The 20156-nt window shown below is 33.0% G+C and overlaps 1 protein-coding gene across 1 annotated transcript; it reads right to left on the bottom strand.

Moving 5' to 3' along the window:
• Nucleotides 1–1416: 1416 nt before the first annotated feature.
• MAP1D (methionine aminopeptidase 1D) lies at nt 1417–10628 on the bottom strand. Its single transcript, XM_059603165.2, has 10 exons — nt 10377–10628; nt 9478–9547; nt 7853–8081; nt 7416–7577; nt 7277–7318; nt 5181–5252; nt 3506–3585; nt 2913–3010; nt 2424–2471; nt 1417–1886 (listed from the first exon to the last, which is right to left on the bottom strand). Exons 1-10 carry the CDS (start codon nt 10471–10473, stop codon nt 1741–1743), a joined length of 1044 nt encoding a protein of 347 aa, XP_059459148.2. The 5' UTR covers nt 10474–10628; the 3' UTR covers nt 1417–1740.
• Nucleotides 10629–20156: the final 9528 nt, after the last annotated feature.

Here is a 20156-nt window from a genome sequence, read left to right as displayed (position 1 = left end):
AAAAAATGGATTGGAAGTTTTATATATGGAATGGTGCCAGGTGTGCTTTTTATATATGGAATGCTTGTGAAGCCTGAAGAAGGGTTTGGGTATTCTCACCTGCCGTGTGAACTTTTACTTAACTGACATCGACGTGGAAGTATAGCAATCAAGGACCAGGGTGGAGAGAGAAATGACAGCTTCGTCAATGTCAATTGTAGACAAGGAACCTCTTCTTTTAAAGTCAAATCAGACAGTCATTTCACAGCCTACGTGGCATGATTTTTTAACCAAAAATTCAATTTGTATAGACCAAATGTTATGCCGGTAATGCTCTACATTATTATTATTTTTTATTTTAAAAAATTGATATAATTTTTAAAATCATTATTGAAATAGTGATTTTCATTATGAAAAACAATTTTCTTTTTTTTTGGTAATATTTAGATAAATAATTGTATTTATAAAAATCATAATAAGTTTAAAGTTTGCTATTGATATTATTCATATTTTGTGTTCACTAGAAGTGTCTTTTATTGTTTCAATTACGAATATGCGATTCATTAGGTTGCCAATTGAATATTATCTAATGAAATTATCCCATCACCAATGATTATTTGGAGCATAGAATGTGGCTCCAAATAATCATGGGTACGATACAAGACACATGGCACACTCAATGAATCTAATTCCGACTAATATCTGAACCAAAGACCAATCCATAAAAACCAAAGACCAATCCATTTTTATGGAATAACAAACATCTATATATGTTCAATTCTAAAAATGACTCGAACATCAAACCAAGGGCTTCAATCTGTAATGTTTATATTTCAAAGCGTTCTTTCGATTCCCATTTTCTTTCTCCAATTTTCCACGAATCACTGTCAACCTTCCTTTGTGCCTTGTGGTTCTATTTTGTCTCTGTTTTTTTTTTTTTTTTTTGCTTAAAAAAATCCGTCATGTGGTCTTGAATTATTACACCAAACCCACTTATACTATAAATTTGTTTGCACATAGATAACGAAAGAAGATTGTGAGAGAACAAGACAACCTACTATAATTAGAAGAAGAAGAAAAAAGACAACCTACTAGGAAGTAGTAGGAACCGACCTATCACATCCTGTAAGGTTTAATTAATGCTCAATTTAAGCTCACAGGAAAATTCTTCAACCTTTTCGTGCTGTGGATGGATTTCAACATAATTGTTTTCTTGCCTACCATTAATTTATTTACGAGGTACCTTTTAAAGTGCTTTTCTTTTTAAGTTGATGATTCATTAAAAATCATGGGAAAGTTGGTAATGACTTACCAACTTGAATTTGAGTATCTCTAATTTGTTTTATTACCTCAATTTGGAATATAAGACCATATTACGAAACCTAAAATCAAGGACGTTGACACTTGATCATGTTCTTCAGAGAATCCAGAGCATGATGGATATTCTAAAACATGTGAGTTTATATTGTCACTAACAAAATAAATGAATATACATAATATCCACAATTCCTAAGACATTTATGATATGCAACAAGATATTGTACGAAATTCCTGTCTGTAGCCCAAAAAAGTAAAGGGTGGAGGAATAAATAGGGGGGGGAAAAAAAAAAAAAAGAAGGAAAATAAATACCAGATGAACCAGAAGCTGGGCCACATGAAGCAGGTCTAAAGGGCATAACCAAAATTAGAGATAAAATAAGGATTGCAATGAAACCTCCTCCAATGCAAAATTTTTGATTAGGAGGCAAGTTCAAACCATATCTAACACTTTGTCAGTATCTCAGCCCCATCTTGGGTTATTAGAATTGTGTGTTCGAATTGTGCTGACAGGCTCCCGTCTTCTGTAACGATCGTCCAGTTATCATCCCACATTACAGGATTACTGCTACCTATTGTCAGCATTGGTTCTGCACAGGTTTATCACAATGCACAAACATTATCATCCATGATCTATAATACAATTGAAATAGAAATATTTCAATCATTACATGTTTGAGTCATTGATTACATTATAACTTCAAAATCCAAGTAAACCATGTGGAAGCCATGATACTCCCAAACCACACCAGCCACCCCATCTAAACATTTTTCCCAAGTCAAAATCATCAAGTTTTAGTCATTGATTACAAGTATTAACTCCAAAGTTTTAAACATAAAGTTGAATAATTAACTTGGTCCAACAAAACCACCTTTTGCTCTCCCCAAAACTTCAAAATAAACAACATGAGCCTACATGTACAGATTTCTGCTAAGACATCAACGGTGATCTCCATCTGGCCTACTTGGTTCTACTTTTCTTTTCATATCACCTAGGGCCAACTTTGAGTTCACGTGTACAGATTTGTATAACAAGTTTTGAGATAATTGTAGAGAAACCACAAATCAAAAGCATGAGAGTTAACAAGGAACTCAAAGGTAAACTATAATAACGGAAACTCATTTACCAATTGTGAAGGTTTGATTCAACAGCATGTGTCCGCCATCATTGTTCCCTGAAAAGAATGAAGTATTATTTCCAACAGAATATGTTGGAAATCCGGCAGAAAATGTATACACAGATGCAGAGAGAGAAGCCGCCTTGTGAAGGAGAAAATGTTATCATAACACTTGAATAAAAGAGGTAATGACAACAAATATTGAAACTCTATATTATTTCATTGTTTTCCATGTACTACTCAATAAGTACAAAATTTGGATTTTATACCAGTATAGCCAATTGCATTTAGGTTAAATGGCACTTTCATGTTCCGGATGGTCTTGTCAAAATTGATATACCTTTTATATGAGTTCGGCAATTTGCATAACTTAGAAAGGAGGCACAATTAAAAATATAATTTTGGTTTAAACAAGATCACACCAACCAAAATCAATATGGTATTGAAACTGCAGCCTAAAACAAAGAAAGGAGTAATATAAAAGCTCAGGAAAATTACTGAAGTGTAGAATAACTGGATCAGCATGAAAAACACGTCCAACCCCGTGGCCGACAAACTGTCGAACAACACCGTAACGATATTTATCTGCATGGTCACTGAGAAAAAAAAAATTGCACACATACATGGTAATTATGAGTTAGTATCAAACTGAGACTTAGCTTTCATGTATAGAGAACTAAAAATGACCTTCAATAATAATATGTACCCAAAAAACCGATTATCCAAGTCTTTCAACATCAAATCAACCAGCTGGAAGAACTTTAAAGTACCCAAAGTAGTCAGTGCACACATGACTATATCAAAGGAACCAAGTTCCGGGTAAGAAATTAATGATGCATTGATTCATTAAAACGCAAGTGTTTATTATTATACGTTTTTTTTTTTTTTTGGCAAATTACCCAATTAAAAAGATTTGACGGGGGAGCAGAAGGTAACCTAAGCCTAGGGAATTCGATACAGCAAAAGAAATGGCAAATAGAACTACAATTCTCTAATTCTTAAAAAATTCATTCATTAATATAACTGCAGAGATTAAAGAGGAGAAATGAGAGCCACAGAATTAAGAAATAAAAGTACACATAAGGCCTTACTGAATCGTTTTGCCAATTTTCTTGAATTCCACTCCTGGTGCACATATTGAAATTGCTTTATGCAGACATTCTCTAGTCACCTGAAGCATATACTCCAAGCAATCATTTCCAAATATATGATTAAGATAAAGAAGAAAACATCTTGATATGTTAAACAATCTTCTTTACAACCAACATCATACAAGATACATTTCCTAAGAGCATCAAATGAAACCATGAATCAAAAAAGAAGTGCAGGAAAGGTTTAAAAATAATAATAATTATTGAATATCAAACGCAAGTTCAAGATGTTAACAGCTCATTTAGCATATAGTGATACTTGTTGCAAATCAACACACAATGTTCTGTCATTAGTAAGTTGGGCAACATATAGTGCCAAAAACACAAAGTATGCCAGTATTTATCTTCCCTTTGGTCACTATTTTGTATTTGTTCAGGAAAGCTTTTCACAGCATCTGTGCAACATAAGATTTTTTTTTTTTTTTTTTAATAATGCTACTTTTCAAACCCATGTCACTCAGGCTGACATGGTGTGTTTTAATTAGTTTACAATGTCAACAACTTTTTTTTAAAAAAAACAATAAAACAAAAACAAAAGTGTAAGTGACTTCAAATACGTCATGTCAGTCGGGGTGATAAATGGGTGCGAAGTGTAGCATTACTCTCCCTTTTTTGTTTAGTTTCTTGTGAATTTCTAACAATGAAGCCAAATAAATAAAACCAAAATTATGCTCACTTATCTGGTCACCTGTTGGAGTGCATGGAAAAGAGAGGAGTAAACTCAAAACAATAGGCTCCGTTGTAGTGGATGCATCTTATGCTTACCATCCACTAGCATTTCAAAGAGCAGCTCAATTATTGCACTTATCTACCGAAATAATTGCACTGACCGGCTTCCAAGAACTCAAGGTCATATTATTCAACATGAATTCTAGGAGCCAAGGTAGGCTTCACCCAGTTAAGCCTCATTTAGGATTAAAAGTTAGTGGAGGTTTATGCCATATACTTTCAACAATACCAACACAGGTATATGCTGTGTAACTTTTCAATGAATTTGCTTTACTTATCACAAAAACAATACAAAGATAACAATCGTTGGTTACCCAAGTTGCAGAAACGCTGGAATAAGGTGTGATTATAGGCACACGAATGGACTCAACAAGTCCTCAAGAACAAAGATAAGAGTGCCCTTGTTGAGTAGCTCTAACCCATTAGTTATCCCCACTTAACTAACACAGATACATTAAATAGATCTTTGATGGCACATAAGAAAACATTAGGTAAAAGTATAGCTCTAAACATGATCTGAGCTCAGTTAAAATTTCAAGCTTGTATGCGTTTCACCTAAGGTCAAATCAAAATTCCCAATATTATCACAACTTAGCTCATTTACATCTCCAAAGTCAATAAAGAGACGAGTATCCTTTAGTATATAGTGCTAGTATAGTTATTTCATCAAATAATAATAAAATTTACAAAGTTAGTAAGTAATGATTCTGGTGGAGTTAGGAGTTTTTACCCATTTACTGAACCCATACAGATGTTCACTTCTTAACAACAAATCATCTTCTTAGTGAAGACATGATTTTGAATTTTTGATAGACTTATTTCCAACTATCATGAATCTGAAGAGAATGGATGGAGACCTGCTAAGATTAAAGTCCAAGGTAGCTACCTGAACTAGCTGTCTGGCCCCATCATCAACATCTCCACAGAAGAATGTTGCTGATGTATCACCATGATACCCCTGTGAATCACAGTTAAGTTACAAGTATGTAAATACTTGAGCACAGAATATACAAATCATAGAATATGAATTACAACAACTCTGAATGCAAGAAACTAATGGTACGAGGGTCTAAGAGAAATTTACTAACATAGTGGTCAAGGGAAAAAAAATTGGCAGAGATAAAAAAGAGAGAGGAGGGATTGGGGGAAGAATAAAACAAGAAGGGGGGTATTGAGCACAAGAAACTAGAAACAAAAACATGCAGGTGATATAATTTTAAATACTTGCAACAGATTCAGTAATAAACCATGTACTACTAAAATACAAGAAAGATCACTATCAACTAAAGAAACAATAAAAATGATTAATTTATCAATGTTCTCTCAAATCTTTGGATTCTTTTCCCTGGATATGGAATTCTTCTTCCAAATATCCCTATTTGCTCACAACAATGAAAAAGAAAATGCTTGAAACACTACTCAAGGCCTATAACCCAGCAACATGAACATAAATTAAACCATCGTGAAAATTCTAGATTAAACCCAATATTGAATTAAACAGAGAATATCCCAATTTTACCACAATTCCAATTATCAATTTGAACAACAATGAAGCCAAACACACAGATTATGTTATCAAAATCCACATAATAACTTACAAAAATAAATCCGAATAATAGGCAAGAAAATAAACCAAGATTAACACAAAGATTTTGGTAACAAATTGAATTTTTTTGAAGAACTTATCAAAAGAAAAAAACTCTGAGGGCCAGCCAACCCTAAAGGAATTCCACTAGAAAAAATCAAATGTTACAACCACTCTACTTACAAAACCTTTGTAACCTAGACACAGGCTTGCAACCCCAACAAAGACCTGTCTGCCTCCCACCGCAATGACTCTAGAACCTCTGGCGTTTTTCTATGGAACTCGCTCACTCGCTGCAATCTAGAACTCCCATGGCTAAAGGTTTTCTTTTTGTGGTTTAGTGGTGACAAAAAAGGAGAGGATTAATCTATGTTCAGGATCAAAGTGTTTATGTTTCTCTCCAAAGTGTATGTTAATCTATGTTTAGGATCAAAGTGTTTATATTTCTCTCCAAAGTGTATGTAATAGTTGCACCCTCTCTCCCTATAAATTGTGCCTTAATATGCTTATATAGGTAGGGTGAAACCCAGGTTTAGATAGGTAAGTAGTTGAAAAATAAAACAGTTTGTGCCAACTTTGATTGATCGAGTATTGATCAACCTTTAGGGTTTCAGGATCGAATGTGTTCAATCGATCGTGCAACGATTGAGATGTCGATTGAACCTCAAAGGTTTCAATATGGCACTTGATGCACATCTTCAATCAATTGAACATCGAATGTGTGAGGGATCGAACATCGATAGTGTGAGCGATCGAACTTCCCTGGAATTTGTATAAGAATCTTCTGCACTAATTTGATCGATTAAACTACAATCGAAGTCTTGAACTCTTCAATTTTAGCCTTTTCTTGAACTGACATTTGACACCAACTCAACCCTAACTCTAGACCTAATCAACTTTGTGTCAACTTCAATCGATCAAGATGGATCGAACTTTCGGGTTTCATGATCGCATGTGTTCAATCGATCATGCTACGATCGAGGTGTCGATTGAACCTATGGGATTTCACTTCGACACTTGATGCACATCTTTGATTGATCAAACATCGATCGTGTGAGCGATCAAACTTCTCTGGAATTTATATGAGGATCGTCTGCAATACTTCAACTACGATCAAAGTCTTGAATTCTTCAATTTTTGCCTTCTCTTGAACTGACATTTGACACCGACTCAACCCTAACTCAAGACCTAAACATTACAACCTAAATGTCATGTTTTGACACATGAACACACTAAGACTTAACACATCGGAGAACCAACAAAATAATAAAGGAACCACATACACGGTCAAAAGACTCAAAACAATGCACATCAATTATCACCACTTTTAAATCTACATTTGTATACTATCCTTTCATTTCATTCAAATTATGCATGCCTAAAATGAACATACTTACATTTAGATAAACCGTAACATCAATATTGATAATGTCACCATCCTGCAAATAGAACACGTATCAGATATTTCATTTAAATTTAAATTTAAACAATCAGAAATACATAGTTAAGTAACTTAATAGCTTAAACGAAAAGGACCTTCAGTGCACAAGAATCTGGTATTCCATGGCAAATGCACTCATTCACTGATGTACATACACTCTTCGGAAACCCACCATAGCCAAGAGGCGAGGGGTAGGCCCCATTATCAATTATCATTTGGTGAACGGCTTGGTCAATTTCATCTGTTGTTATGCCTGGCTGCCAACAGAAGCAACAATTAAAACTTTGATAAATTAAGGTGCTCACCACCAACTTCATGCAAGTCATGGACTCAAGTTCTTTTTTTTTTTTTTTTTTTTGGGGGGGGGGAGGGGGAAAGAATTAGCAGACAGTAAATATTTCATGGATGAAATATAATACCAAGTCTATCATCTAAGGCCTGGTACCACCACACGATGTTTTACATTGAACAATAGACTACAAATTAAAAATCTTTTTCAAGTACTAGCAAACCAAAAGAATCGAAGTGTCACCTTGACTAAAGTCCCAGCATATTCAAGAACCTGTGCTGCCAGCCTTCCAGAAGCTCTCATAAATTCTATCCCCTTCTCATCATGCACTTCAGGTCCACTTGCAATTCCAGGTGGTTGCTTAGATTTGACATAAGGAGGCCGCAGTATATGACCTGGAACAGGTCGATGAGGAGACACTTTTCCAGGCTTTAGACGTTCACGCTTGGCATTTGGCAATTCATCTAGATTTCTGCTAATTTCAACAGGAAGGCTGTCAAATATATATTTCTGAAAATGTGTCATGTGTGAGAGGCCAAAGGACATTTTCATGATTGATTAAGTCCAGTCGTCACCCATACAGCAAAAAACCCAAAGAAGTGACCTTGACCAGATCAAGAATTTAAGCAAATCAGGAAATACAGACCCCAGAGACCAAGAACTTCTGTGTATGCATCATAATTTCTGAACAAAAATCAGCCTAGAATAAACCCATAATCACATCATAATTCTTCAATGGATAAATTTTTGTATAAAAGCCGGTCATTTGAAATAATATGTAACTAGGAGGTCAGCTCAAATGTGACATAATTTCAATGGAGTAGCATTTTCCTTACTGTTTTTTCATAATAGCTTCAAAGGGCATACAGATTTTCACCAAAACTTATATCCTTGGATGACTTTAAAAAAAAAACACCGCTATGGTTTTCATGTTATTTAATTGTGTCTATCTTTTTTTCTCCAACATTGATTTAAATTACGCACTTACAAAATTTCATAAATTACTCCATCTCATTTATGTTTGCTACCACGGTACAGCAATTACTTTTTGCATATTGAGAAATAAAATAAAAAAATTAAATTAAATTTTATATGATATCCAAACCTCACTTAATAAGTGGTTTCATCTTTAATCCTAGCTGCTGTTATATTGCACATGCAAAGGTGTGTAATAATTTGCCGTATTGAATTGCTTTCACATGACCCACAGATAAAAAGACAATACGGGAGTGAATCACATCATTAATTTCATACATTTTGATGATTTCCAATCTTACTAGCAGTCAACCATGTTTCAATTTTTATGATTTTCGCCGATTGGCACGAAGTAAATGATTCAGGCCTCCACTTATTCTAAAAACAAATTTTCATAACATCCCCATTCTCAATATTACCCACTTTTCTTCCTTATTTATAAAATTTAAGTATTACCCACTTTGCTGTTAAGATCTCAATTTTAAGTATTCCATAGAACCATTCAACTATACCATGACTAACACATCCTTTATTTTAATCAGAATGTATTTAAAGAAAATATTTGGTGAAATATATATATACTATCAGCAAGGAAAAGATAGAAAATTTGACAACTATGCTCTACCTAAAGGTCACTTTTTGACATATAAATACAACAAAACAACCAAAAGAGTAAACAGAAATATAAGGTTTATAGATTTTAGTAACTCGAAACTATGCATCAACACAAGCAAATCCATAAAACAACATTGCTCATATCACGAAAAGCATGCTAGAAGGGTCATTATCCAGTGCCAGTCCCAATTTAGTGGAGTCCTAGGAAGTAATCTGAACATCTTATGCTTGCTTCTGTCTAAATTAAAAGAATTGTGTGCAAATAGAGTATTACTCACCTTCTATTGAATAAGAGGTTGGTTAAGCCAGAAAGCGTTCTTGATAACTGCAATGTCACATGTTTGCTTCCTGCAAAAGCAGTCAAGATAACAATAACTACTCAACTTAAAATACCATTATTCACTAGGATGTCCATAACAAATTATACTAGTTAAAAGTATAAAATATTAATTAAAACAATTATATTTATCATTTCCTATCGGCTTAAGAGCTTAAAATATAGTATCAGAACAAAAATCCTAAGTTGAACCTTCTCTCAGTAATTTACCTCATATTTCAGTTAAATATCTACATTTTGGGCCTCAAGTATTAAGAGAGAATTTGAGCCTCAAATGTGAAGAAGCATGTTACAATATTAATTAAATTATTAAATCAACTATTTTTGGAATAACTAATAATTTAATATAGTATGATAGTACAAGTCCCGAATTCAAACCCTAAGTATATAGTTTATCCCCTTTCAATTAAACATTTCATTGTTGACCGAAAGTTTGAGTGAGCTCACACGTGAGGAGTGTTAAATTTATAAATTTATTACTTCCTATCCGCTTAAGTTTTTGTTTTTGAAATATGTGGTAATTTAAAACCTTAATACCACTTTCCTAAGCAAACTAAACGCGAAGAAATTGTTTTGAACAGTTTTTTATCTGTAACTCATTAATACAAAACAGTCTTAGCAGTTGCCATTGAGCTCTAACTCCAACAAAACTTATAAACAGAAAGAACAAAAAAAAAACACTCTGTCTAATTCCAATAACCTTTACGAACTAAAGACATAATCACAAATCACAAATCACAAATACAGTTTCCAAGAACCAACTCAGTGAGGAAAAGAATGTGTGGAAATATTAAAATTAAACCAAAAAAAAAAAAAAAAAGTGGGAAGAAAATGAAGGACCTGGGTTGTAGCAGAAGAGTTGGTGAAGAGGCGGCGTTGAACGAAGAAAGCGGTCTCCAACAAAAGAAGAAGATAGAAGTTTGGGTCTCAGAGACATATCGCCTGCTATTCTTTCACTCACAAATTCTTGTATCTTTCTACACTTTCCTTCTTATCATGGGTTTAATGGTTCTTCGTTATTCTGTGTCCCTTTTTTTTTTTTTTTTCAATTGAATTAGGCCTGGGGTGAGGCCTCATGACAGATTGTTCAGCCCAAACCCAAGAAGAGATTTTCTAACTATTGATTTTGACCCAAAGCGTTCAGAATCAGCCGCGAAGAAACCACAACAATTGGTAAACCGTAAATCGCCCATTGTTTATATATATATATATATATATATGTCTTGTTCCTGGTCAGAATTATTTAGTTATGAGATTTCTTTTTTGGTGGAAAAGAAACGAGAGTTTGCTTAAATAAATAAACAAAGTTTTTTCTTTAAATTGGGCATAAAGAAGTTTTTTCAATTCTATATTAAATTGTCATATATATTTCATAATGCAAAAGCATTTTTTAAGAGAAATGTTAAATATTTTATCATATATATTTTTTACTTACTTTTATTTTTTTATTTTTTTTATGTGGTAGTAAAAATTACTATTAAATTTTGGATATAATGGTGATTTTCACGACCACGGAAGAGTTCAAACATTTGAAAGTGTAGAGTTGAGAATTTGTGTAGCATTTCACTTTTCTGAATAGCATGTGAAAACTATATGTTTTTTTAATAGAATTTTTACTGATTCTTTTAATGTTAATAAAAAAAAGAGAAATGTTAGGGGGTCAATAAATTTTTCATATTTTGCCCATATTTTTTTACAAATTCAATAAATCAACTATTAGATTTGTTGGCTTATATGGACTCACATAAGGGTGCGTTTGGGAGTGCGTTTTTAAAAAAATAATTTGCGATTTTAAACCAAATTGCAATTTTAGGGTGTTTGGGATTGCGATTTTAAAAACGCAAATTTTAAAATCGCAAAAAAATATGCAATTTCCATAAGCTGATTAGAGGGTGCTTATTTGAAAAAGTGTGAATTTAAAACAAAATCACTATTTCTATTAAAAAGATATTTGGCGCAATAGTTACCTTTTTTAGAACGGGAATGAAAAAAATACCAAGAATACACACCTAAAATATATTAAAACCCTTATTTTCTCTTTTTTTCTTCATCAACTCTGTCTTGTTCATCCTTATTCGTAATTTGGTCATGAAACCGCAATTATATGCTAATGTTATCCAAACACCCAATTGATAAAAAAAGTACTTTTTAGTATGTTTTACCAAACGCCTGTGCGATTTTAAAAACGCAATTTTTAAAATTGCACTTATTAAAATCGCACTCCTAAACGGGCCCTAAGTTTACAAATCTAATAATTAATTTGTAAAATTAAATTGACTCAATTTGGGGAAAATATTGACCCTTAGAGCTTAGCATTTCTCATAAAAAAATGTGTTTCCCAATTTTTCTCGGTTGACGTGACATACTCAATCCACATTTTTTATTATTATTATTTAATTAAAATTAATCTAATAAATTAATAATGAATTAAACATGCCACAGCAACTAAATATGCTAAAAAAAAAAAAAAGGAACTAAAATTATGCAAAATAGAATTTATCTTTATCTATTTAACTCGGTAACTGGATCAGTGTAGAGTCTGTAGACCTTGCAAGGAACACATAGCGGGTCATATGGGCTCCGGTCAAGACAAAGCCCAAGTCTGGCAAGCTGACATTCCTATGCTATTGCTAAGCATAAGCCGAAGGAATTGTGAAATTGTCTAACCAAAAAGAAGAAAGAAGAATATATATATATATTTTTACTTTATTTCCTTTCTGAAGAAAAATAAAAGGAATTAAAGGACATATGTCATTCCCATTCATTCTGTCACCGACGTAGCTTTGGATTGATTCAGACAATTTTGCATGGGCCATTAGAAGGCTCCGGTCATGATTGCTTATTTTGGCAGCTGAGGATTTGTCTTTCCCTCAGGATCGGCAAGGAAGTTGACAAGGAAAAGCCGTAAAGACACAATCAAATCAAATATATATATATATATTCTAGATGAATCAAATTAATCAAATCAAATATTGCTAGTCATTTCTGCAAAGCATGCAAACTATATGGAAGCATTATACAAAACAAAATTAAGATTATTACCCTTAATGATAAACCTAATATGAAGAATAATAGATTTACCAAAACAGTTAGCACGTTAAAATGTTAAAAGTGTTTTTGGTAGTTTCACTAATTGCTTAAAAATTCACCCCCACAATTTATTCATTTAATTATTTGGGAACCAATTAATCTATAGATTTCCAAACTAATAATGCATGATCAATAACTCAAAGTTTCAAAAATAAAGTTTCCTGAAGAGCCTCAAATCAATTATAACTCCCTGATGGAAAAATATAATTCAGTATATAATTGAGAGAGAGAGAGAGAGATTGCGCTAGAGCACAAAGCAATCACATCTAGGGTTGCACTTTGAAGAAGACAAAAGGCCTGAAAACGAAAGGGGTATAATTCCAAGCATCAACTTCTTCTGTGTTTCTGGGTAATTCCAAGCATCAGCCTCAAATATAGGGGAAAGCGATGACGTTTTGTAGGTGAAATTGCCAATTGACGTGAACTAGTGCTTGCATGATTAGGCTTCGACACAACAGCACCACCTCTGGCTCCTCGGCCCGCCCCGCACAAAGCCCATGCCAAACCGACCCGTCATTTTCGACTCTTTTTTCTAGAGGACAATTTTTCGGAATCCGATGCTACAGAGAGATACTTTAGCTCAGTCTCTCTGATGCCCACATGGACCCACTATCAATTTTGTTCAATACCCGCTGGGGCCCACACCACGTGTCAGAAGCTTCAACTGTACTAGTACTTCATTCACGTCCGTCCGCTTCCCAGTGATTGACCACGACAACTGCCTCCCTCTCCCAATAATTTCCATCACCAATACAAATTGGATTTGCCTTCCAGAGCACAATTTTTTACAGAGAATATGTGGTCAATAATTATATACGTTTTTTTCTTTTTTCTTTTAGGAAATAATTGAAGTTCAAGCATGACAAGATTAATTAGGGTGATTAATTAGGGTGTTGTTGGAGATACTACAACTTTTACTATAATAAAATATTGATTATTTTTATTTTAAGCGAAACGGAAAGTAATTATTTCATGGTTAAAAATTAGTTTTGTTGCATTTAACGATGTACGTAATGTTGAAACATGTTCAACCTTAATTTGACAATATTTTACTTGAAATGGAAATAATATTAATCATTCTATAAGTTTCTTACAAATTAACATGAAAGTACGTGATACTTACCTTATTAGCTACTGAACTATTAAACGCGACTCGATTGACACAATAATGCCGGATTTCGCTACTAAGTTTTTGTACGTGTGAGCGATTCTTTACTTCCTGTTTAGCATTATATTACAATTTACACATCTAGATTAAAGAATTAGGTTCGTTTCATCAATGATTTATCTATTAGAAAAAAAGACACGTACAACCACATAGAATTTTCCTATTTTTTGGTCCAACATGAAAACACAGAGTCACCCAAATGTTCAATCTATAAGAACGTAAAATCATTTTGGAATGTACAATATATAATGATAATTCTTCAGTTTACGACATTGTATGATACTTTTATTTTCTCCCCCAAAAAGGATACTCGGATGTTTTTGCTTTAAATTTTGACAAAATGGTCGAGTAAAGACAACTAGAGATATATATATCGAGCTTCAGACAGTGAGATATATGAAAAATAAAAATTACTCAACTGATCAAGACAAAATCAGCCAAAGCTTGTTTTAGTAAAATGGGTACGTACGATGTAGCAGCCCCATCAGGTAAGAGCATTTGTTCCCTTTTCACCTTCAAATGAAAAAGTTGTCGATAAGTACCAATGAATTCAATTGTATACGAATGCAGCAGCCCTGCTTCTCGATCTGCGACGTGCCGGTATCATGACAAATACAAGGTTTATATATATAAACCAGAGAGGAAGAAAAAACATATAAATAGGGATTAATTGTCTTTAGTGCTCTCCACGATTTTTCTCATAATTTTGTTAGTGTTTGGCAAACAACGTGGCTTTTTCACTTTCACTGTACTATTCACAAAAATAAAAATAAAAATAAAAAATAAAATACTAATTGGTATAGAAAAGTAAAAAAAATTTATTTTCTAGTGATTTTTTTTTTATTTGACTAGTAGTAAAAAGTGAATGATGTAATATAAAAGTGAGAACATTTTTATGTTAATTTTTTTGGAGAATAAAATGAATAGTGTTTGAGAATGGGAGGTGTTGTGGGGTGTTGTTTAACAAACAACCCCTTTCTTATAGGGCACTCATATTTGGCTTGGGTAGTATTTTTTAGTTAAATTTATTTTTTATTTTTTTATTTTTTTATTTTAGCTAGTCATTTTTTTCAAAATGCCAGCTATTTTTTTTTTTTTTTAACATATTTTGGTTTAAGGTTAGCAAAATTAGCATTTGGCTAATCGTATGTGAGTGCCCACTATATTCACTTGTAGTGGGGTGGGATCAATGCACCAAAGAAAGAGATCCTTCAAAATATAATGGGGTTCAATGAAGACTCTCTTTCCATTAGGTGTCTAGAGGTTGTCTTCTGTTAGTGGACAGAAGTCACAGATCGAACAACCTCCATAATTAAGAGTTGGACCAATAAATTCCTTTATAGTACTAGAAGTGCCTAGCTAGCTTGTCAAAACAATCACATTTGCTACTCAAGTTTATTGTTTTTTTATTTTTTTTTAGGGCAGATAATTTTTTTTTATGACCTACAAATCTAACATAAATTCAACACAAAATTAATAGATTATAGTTGAGAGATCTTACTTGTTTTATTAAATGAGTCGGGTTAAAGTTGACCTACAAAGTTTTATATGTATGCTTTAACACAATCCGAAACTGACAAGCTACATTGAGGTTGACAATTTATACATAATCCATGAACCTGTCATGAACCCAACAAGAAATTAGCGGATTATAGTTAAGATGTTTGATCCGTTAAATTAAATAAGTCGGATTATGATTAATCTATATAATCTTATACACATGTCTTAACACAACCCAAACCCAACACACGAATACGAATTGAGATCCATAATTTTCTCATTTTATCATACTACAGAAAGGGGTGATTATATTAACAAAAATCAATATTTAATTTTTTTGGTTGTTTTGGATTCCAAATATACTATATATACAAAAATATATATTAAATAAATAAATTCATATTTGAATCAATTTAGACTTTAAAACAAATGACTAATATTGACTATGACGGACAACTTTTGACACAACAAGAATCAAATAAGAAATTAGCAGATTGGGGTTGAGGTGTCTAATCCGTTTAATTAAATGAATCGGGTTACAATTAACCTATATAATCTTATACCTACATCTTGACACGATCCAAATCCAATAAAAAATTAGTTGGTTATGAATGAGGGGTTTTGACTATTTTAATTAATGGATTATATTAGAGTTAACTTATATAGTTTTATGTGTATATGTTAATACGACCAAAACCTGACAAGTGATATAAGATCAGCAATTTTTAACATCACCTGCAAACTTAATACGGATCAAACAAGAAATTATCGGATTAAAGTTGAGAGATACTCTAACTTGTTTAATTAAATGGGTCGGATTACAGTTAACCTATATAATCTTATATCTATGCTTCGACACAAACTAAACCAAACACACGACATAAGAATTGATCAACACGAAATTAACAAATTATGGTTGAAAAATCTTACTCGTTTAATTAAATAAATCAATATACATATATATATATATATATATATATATATATATATATATATATATATATATACACTTACTTTTACATGATTTAAACCCGGCATTTTGGTCCAACTACTGACGTTAAAATCACATAGGCCGTAGGCAATGGTACTGGGTACGCATGAAAATCAATGCACCTTCCAGTCACTGTAGTTGTGGAAAGTTTGCCTTAACGACCAAATTTGATGCCAGACGTGACAGATGTAGACTAAGGTGGCCGGAGTAGAGAAGTAAGCGATGCATGGGGATGACTTTGGTGCAGGCTGAAAAGATATTGCTGGTGGGTGTTGGTGTTGGGGGTTGATGGAAGCGATGAGGACAAAGAAGCATATCCCCACCACAGTACTTAGCTCCAAATGGACCACAGCAACCTAAAGGCCTTTCCCACAACCGCACATGGCTCTTAATGGTTTACCTAATTATCTTTTCTAATGTTCCGTCTTTTGTCACCTTGTCTCTCTTTCTCAATTTTCAACCTTTTACTTGGAAGAAATTCAAAGGTGTACGTATTTGAATGTCGATCTCTTATATATATATATATATATATATATGATTATCTTTTGGCACAGCATTCCCAGCATTAATTTGGATGAGATTTTCAATTCTTTGCTCTTCCTTCTTCTATTATTTGTACTTCTCTAATGAAATAATAAGTACAACACCTCATAAAGTTGGTCTGTATTGGTAAAATTGATTTTATACCCACATTGATCGAGTTGGGAGATTATAAAAGTACTAAGTTCTACATTGATTTTTTACTAGATAAGATAAGGCTTTATATGTAATTTGAAATAGACCCAATTGTAAGTTGTTTAGTCTTTTTAGAATAATAGTACATGCATGACTATCTCACCAAAAACTCGTTACTTCATTTTAAAGCAACAAAAGTCACATGCTAAGTCTACCTGCCTGCCTAAACACTCCCCAACTCGCATTGACATTGAGGTCACATGAGAAGCCTTTTGAATGCAATATTTGATTCAACTGAATAACAATGCTCTCGTCTAGGGATGGACAGAACTACATATTAGTTATGGGGCCATTTTCAAACTTTCTCAAATATATATATAATAAAAGTAATGCTACATACTATATCCTCGTCTCATGCTAGTTAACCCCTACATTTCTTTTTATATGTCAACCCAATGAGATGTTGGTAGAATAAGAGTAGTATATTGCACATTTATATATATATATATATATATATATATATATATATATATGTGTGTGTGTGTGTGTGTATCTTAGAGTATATATATATATATATATGTGTGTGTGTGTGTGTATCTTAGAGTTCCGTCACTGGTCTCCTCCACTTTACACTATGCATATTTAGGGTTTAGTTTGTATCTTAAATGCATTATTATTACCAATGGCGCGGGAACTTTTACAGAAATTGATCCCACCAATAATTCAAACAACACGGCCCACAATTCACCAATCAATCGGGCACATCAAGAATGACACACGGCAAAATCCTAGAGGCGAAAAACTAGGCTTTGATCAAGTTAAAGACTACGATATCGATTTTTTTTTTTTAAACCAAAAAAAAAAAAAAAAACCAACGTTAACGTAGGCAGGGGACATTGAATTTTTGTATGGGTTTGAAAAGAGCTAAAAGACGTAAGCCGCAAAAGTCTGTCGCTTTTAAAAGGAAGAGGGGTCCAAAAGTTGTCCGATGCCAGACTTTGGAAAGAAAAAGGGCATGCTTTTGGCAATGAGAGAGGGCCATTTGAGCACTACCAAAGAAAACGTGTCTTGGACATGAAAGGAATCCCTTTTGAAACCTCTCTCTCTCTCTCTCTCTCTCTCTCTCTCTCTCATGGCATGATCATGCCATTTCTGAAATTGAAATTTTACTTCAACATTACTCCTATACCTTGAGATTCCTCATTTTTTTTGTTGCTTTTCTTCTTTATCTCTCTTTCTTTTTTACCTCTTTTTCTTCCCAGTCATGCATGTAATTACGCAGAGCACATCTTTTTACTGTGTAGTGTTCATAAAGAGAGGCAAAACCTAATATGGTACTCCTACGATCTTCCCTTTTTTCCAATTTTCTATCTTTGCCTTGGATCCACCACCACTTAATTTGTTTTGACCTTAACTTTGAGTACCATCAATCATTGCTGGAACTCCCATGGCTTTGAAATTGAGAAATGTTCCCACAATCATCACCCATCTCCTAAACATTTCTTTATAGCTACCACCCACATTATTTAAATAATAATTAAACAGGTAAACGGCACCTTTCAATTATTTAGAACATGCCCCATTATCATCTATGTCAACTCAAAACCCTCCCACTGATACAAAGTTTAAAATTGAAAAAAATATATATATTTTTGTGTTTTGAATTGTTTGTTTGTATTTCTATTTGAAAATAGAAAATTAACAAAAGAAAAAATATATTTCAAATAGAAAATTTTATATATATATATTAACAAACATAGTCAACAAAGACTGGATATGTCACTGTGCTGGAGGGGGTTTTAGAAGTTGTACGCTTGTGTTGTGCATGGTTGATCTAGGGAATGGTTGAAACCAGTACAAAGTGCAGAGGCAATGCCGATCGAGTGATTGCCCCCGACTAATTTTATTATTATTATTTTTAAAAAAATTGTGGGTATATTTGTTTTTTTTTTTTTTTTTTTTTTCAAAAGTTTTTTTGAAGGACTTTTTATGGTTTGACCCTTTTGAGAATTTTAAGAAACAAAAGGTGTGGCCATTTTTGTAATATTAGAAAGTTAAGAGATTTATGGGGAACTAGAAAGATAGAATTTTTAAGAATTTTTATCAATTCCCATCCTACTTTATACTATTTTAGGCCCTAGCCATCTCCCTCTTTCAAACCAACATGCAGCATAAAAAAACTTTGGGTTGAATCTCCTTTTCTCTTTTTTCTCTTTTCAAGTACCATGGTTTATTGTGTGCAACCCATGACAACAAAGAGGAGGGAAAGAGAGGAAAAAAAAAAAAAACAGAAAAAAAAAAGAAGAGAAAGCTTTTTCTTTGAAGATTACAAATGGGGAAGAGGATATCCATTACTTCATTTTTGTTTACAATAAATACAATTATTCAAGTGTTTATTGTTGTTGCATATTAGAATTTTCAGCAATTTAGGCAGTGCATTGTGAGAGAGCGTATACGAGATATATTTGGCCAAATCAATTTTGAGTACTCGAACAGGTAAATTCCATATAAACTGCTGAAAATTATTGATAATCCTTATCAATTTGTAGTATCGTTGGCCACACAAACAAGTCATATTTAAAATGTACGCAACTCTTTACTAAATAAATAATATATTTTGAGTAGGGTTTTGCGCAAAACAAACAAGTATCGCTCATACAACCATTCTGATAAAGAAGATAACGAGGGGGGACAATCCATCATGCAGGGTTAATTGGAGAACATTTGGTAATCATTCAATTACCTTTTGCAGCCATATTTACATATTCAACTGAAAAATAAATAAAAAGAAAATTCGTTCTGTGCATATTCTACTAAAGCAAACCAAAAGCACTTTCAGATTAAAGATTTTCACATTAAAAATAAAATAAAAATTTTCAATAGCATTAGGAGAGTGGTCTTATTAATGTGACTCCCTGTCTGCCGCCCCATTTTCATGCCAGGCAAAAAAAAATTATCCTAGTTTTCCGTGCCCAACCTCACCGAAGGAGTAAGATCCATGTGCCCACTGCCCATGTCCATTACCTTTTTATCATCTTCAAGGAATCTACTTTATATATCTTTTTCCTTTTTTTGCTAGGATTTTTTTTTTTTTTTTTCAGCATGGCAAAGAAATTAAAACTGCTTACAACTGAGGAAAGAGATAAGAGAACTAGGGAGGACCAAGATGCAAGTCATTAAGCTGAAAATATTGACT

The sequence above is a fragment of the Corylus avellana genome, chromosome 6 (assembly GCF_965113065.1).
Source record: "Corylus avellana chromosome 6, dhCorAvel1.hap1.2, whole genome shotgun sequence".
In the NCBI taxonomy this organism is placed as follows: Eukaryota; Viridiplantae; Streptophyta; class Magnoliopsida; order Fagales; family Betulaceae; genus Corylus; species Corylus avellana.
This window is presented reverse-complemented; position numbering and strand designations above follow the sequence as displayed.

What these genes read in the sequence shown, in the direction of transcription:
- MAP1D (XM_059603165.2), bottom strand. Translation starts at nt 10,473, where the DNA reads ATGTCTCTGAGACCCAAACTTCTATCTTCTTCTTTTGTTGGAGACCGC. An exon ending in ATGCTGGGACTTTAGTCAAG is followed by an intron (nt 7,578 to 7,852) that starts GTGACACTTCGA and finishes TTCTGTTGGCAG; the next exon opens with CCAGGCATAACAACAGATGA. An exon ending in AAAATTGGCAAAACGATTCA is followed by an intron (nt 3,011 to 3,505) that starts GTAAGGCCTTAT and finishes TTTTTTTCTCAG; the next exon opens with TGACCATGCAGATAAATATC.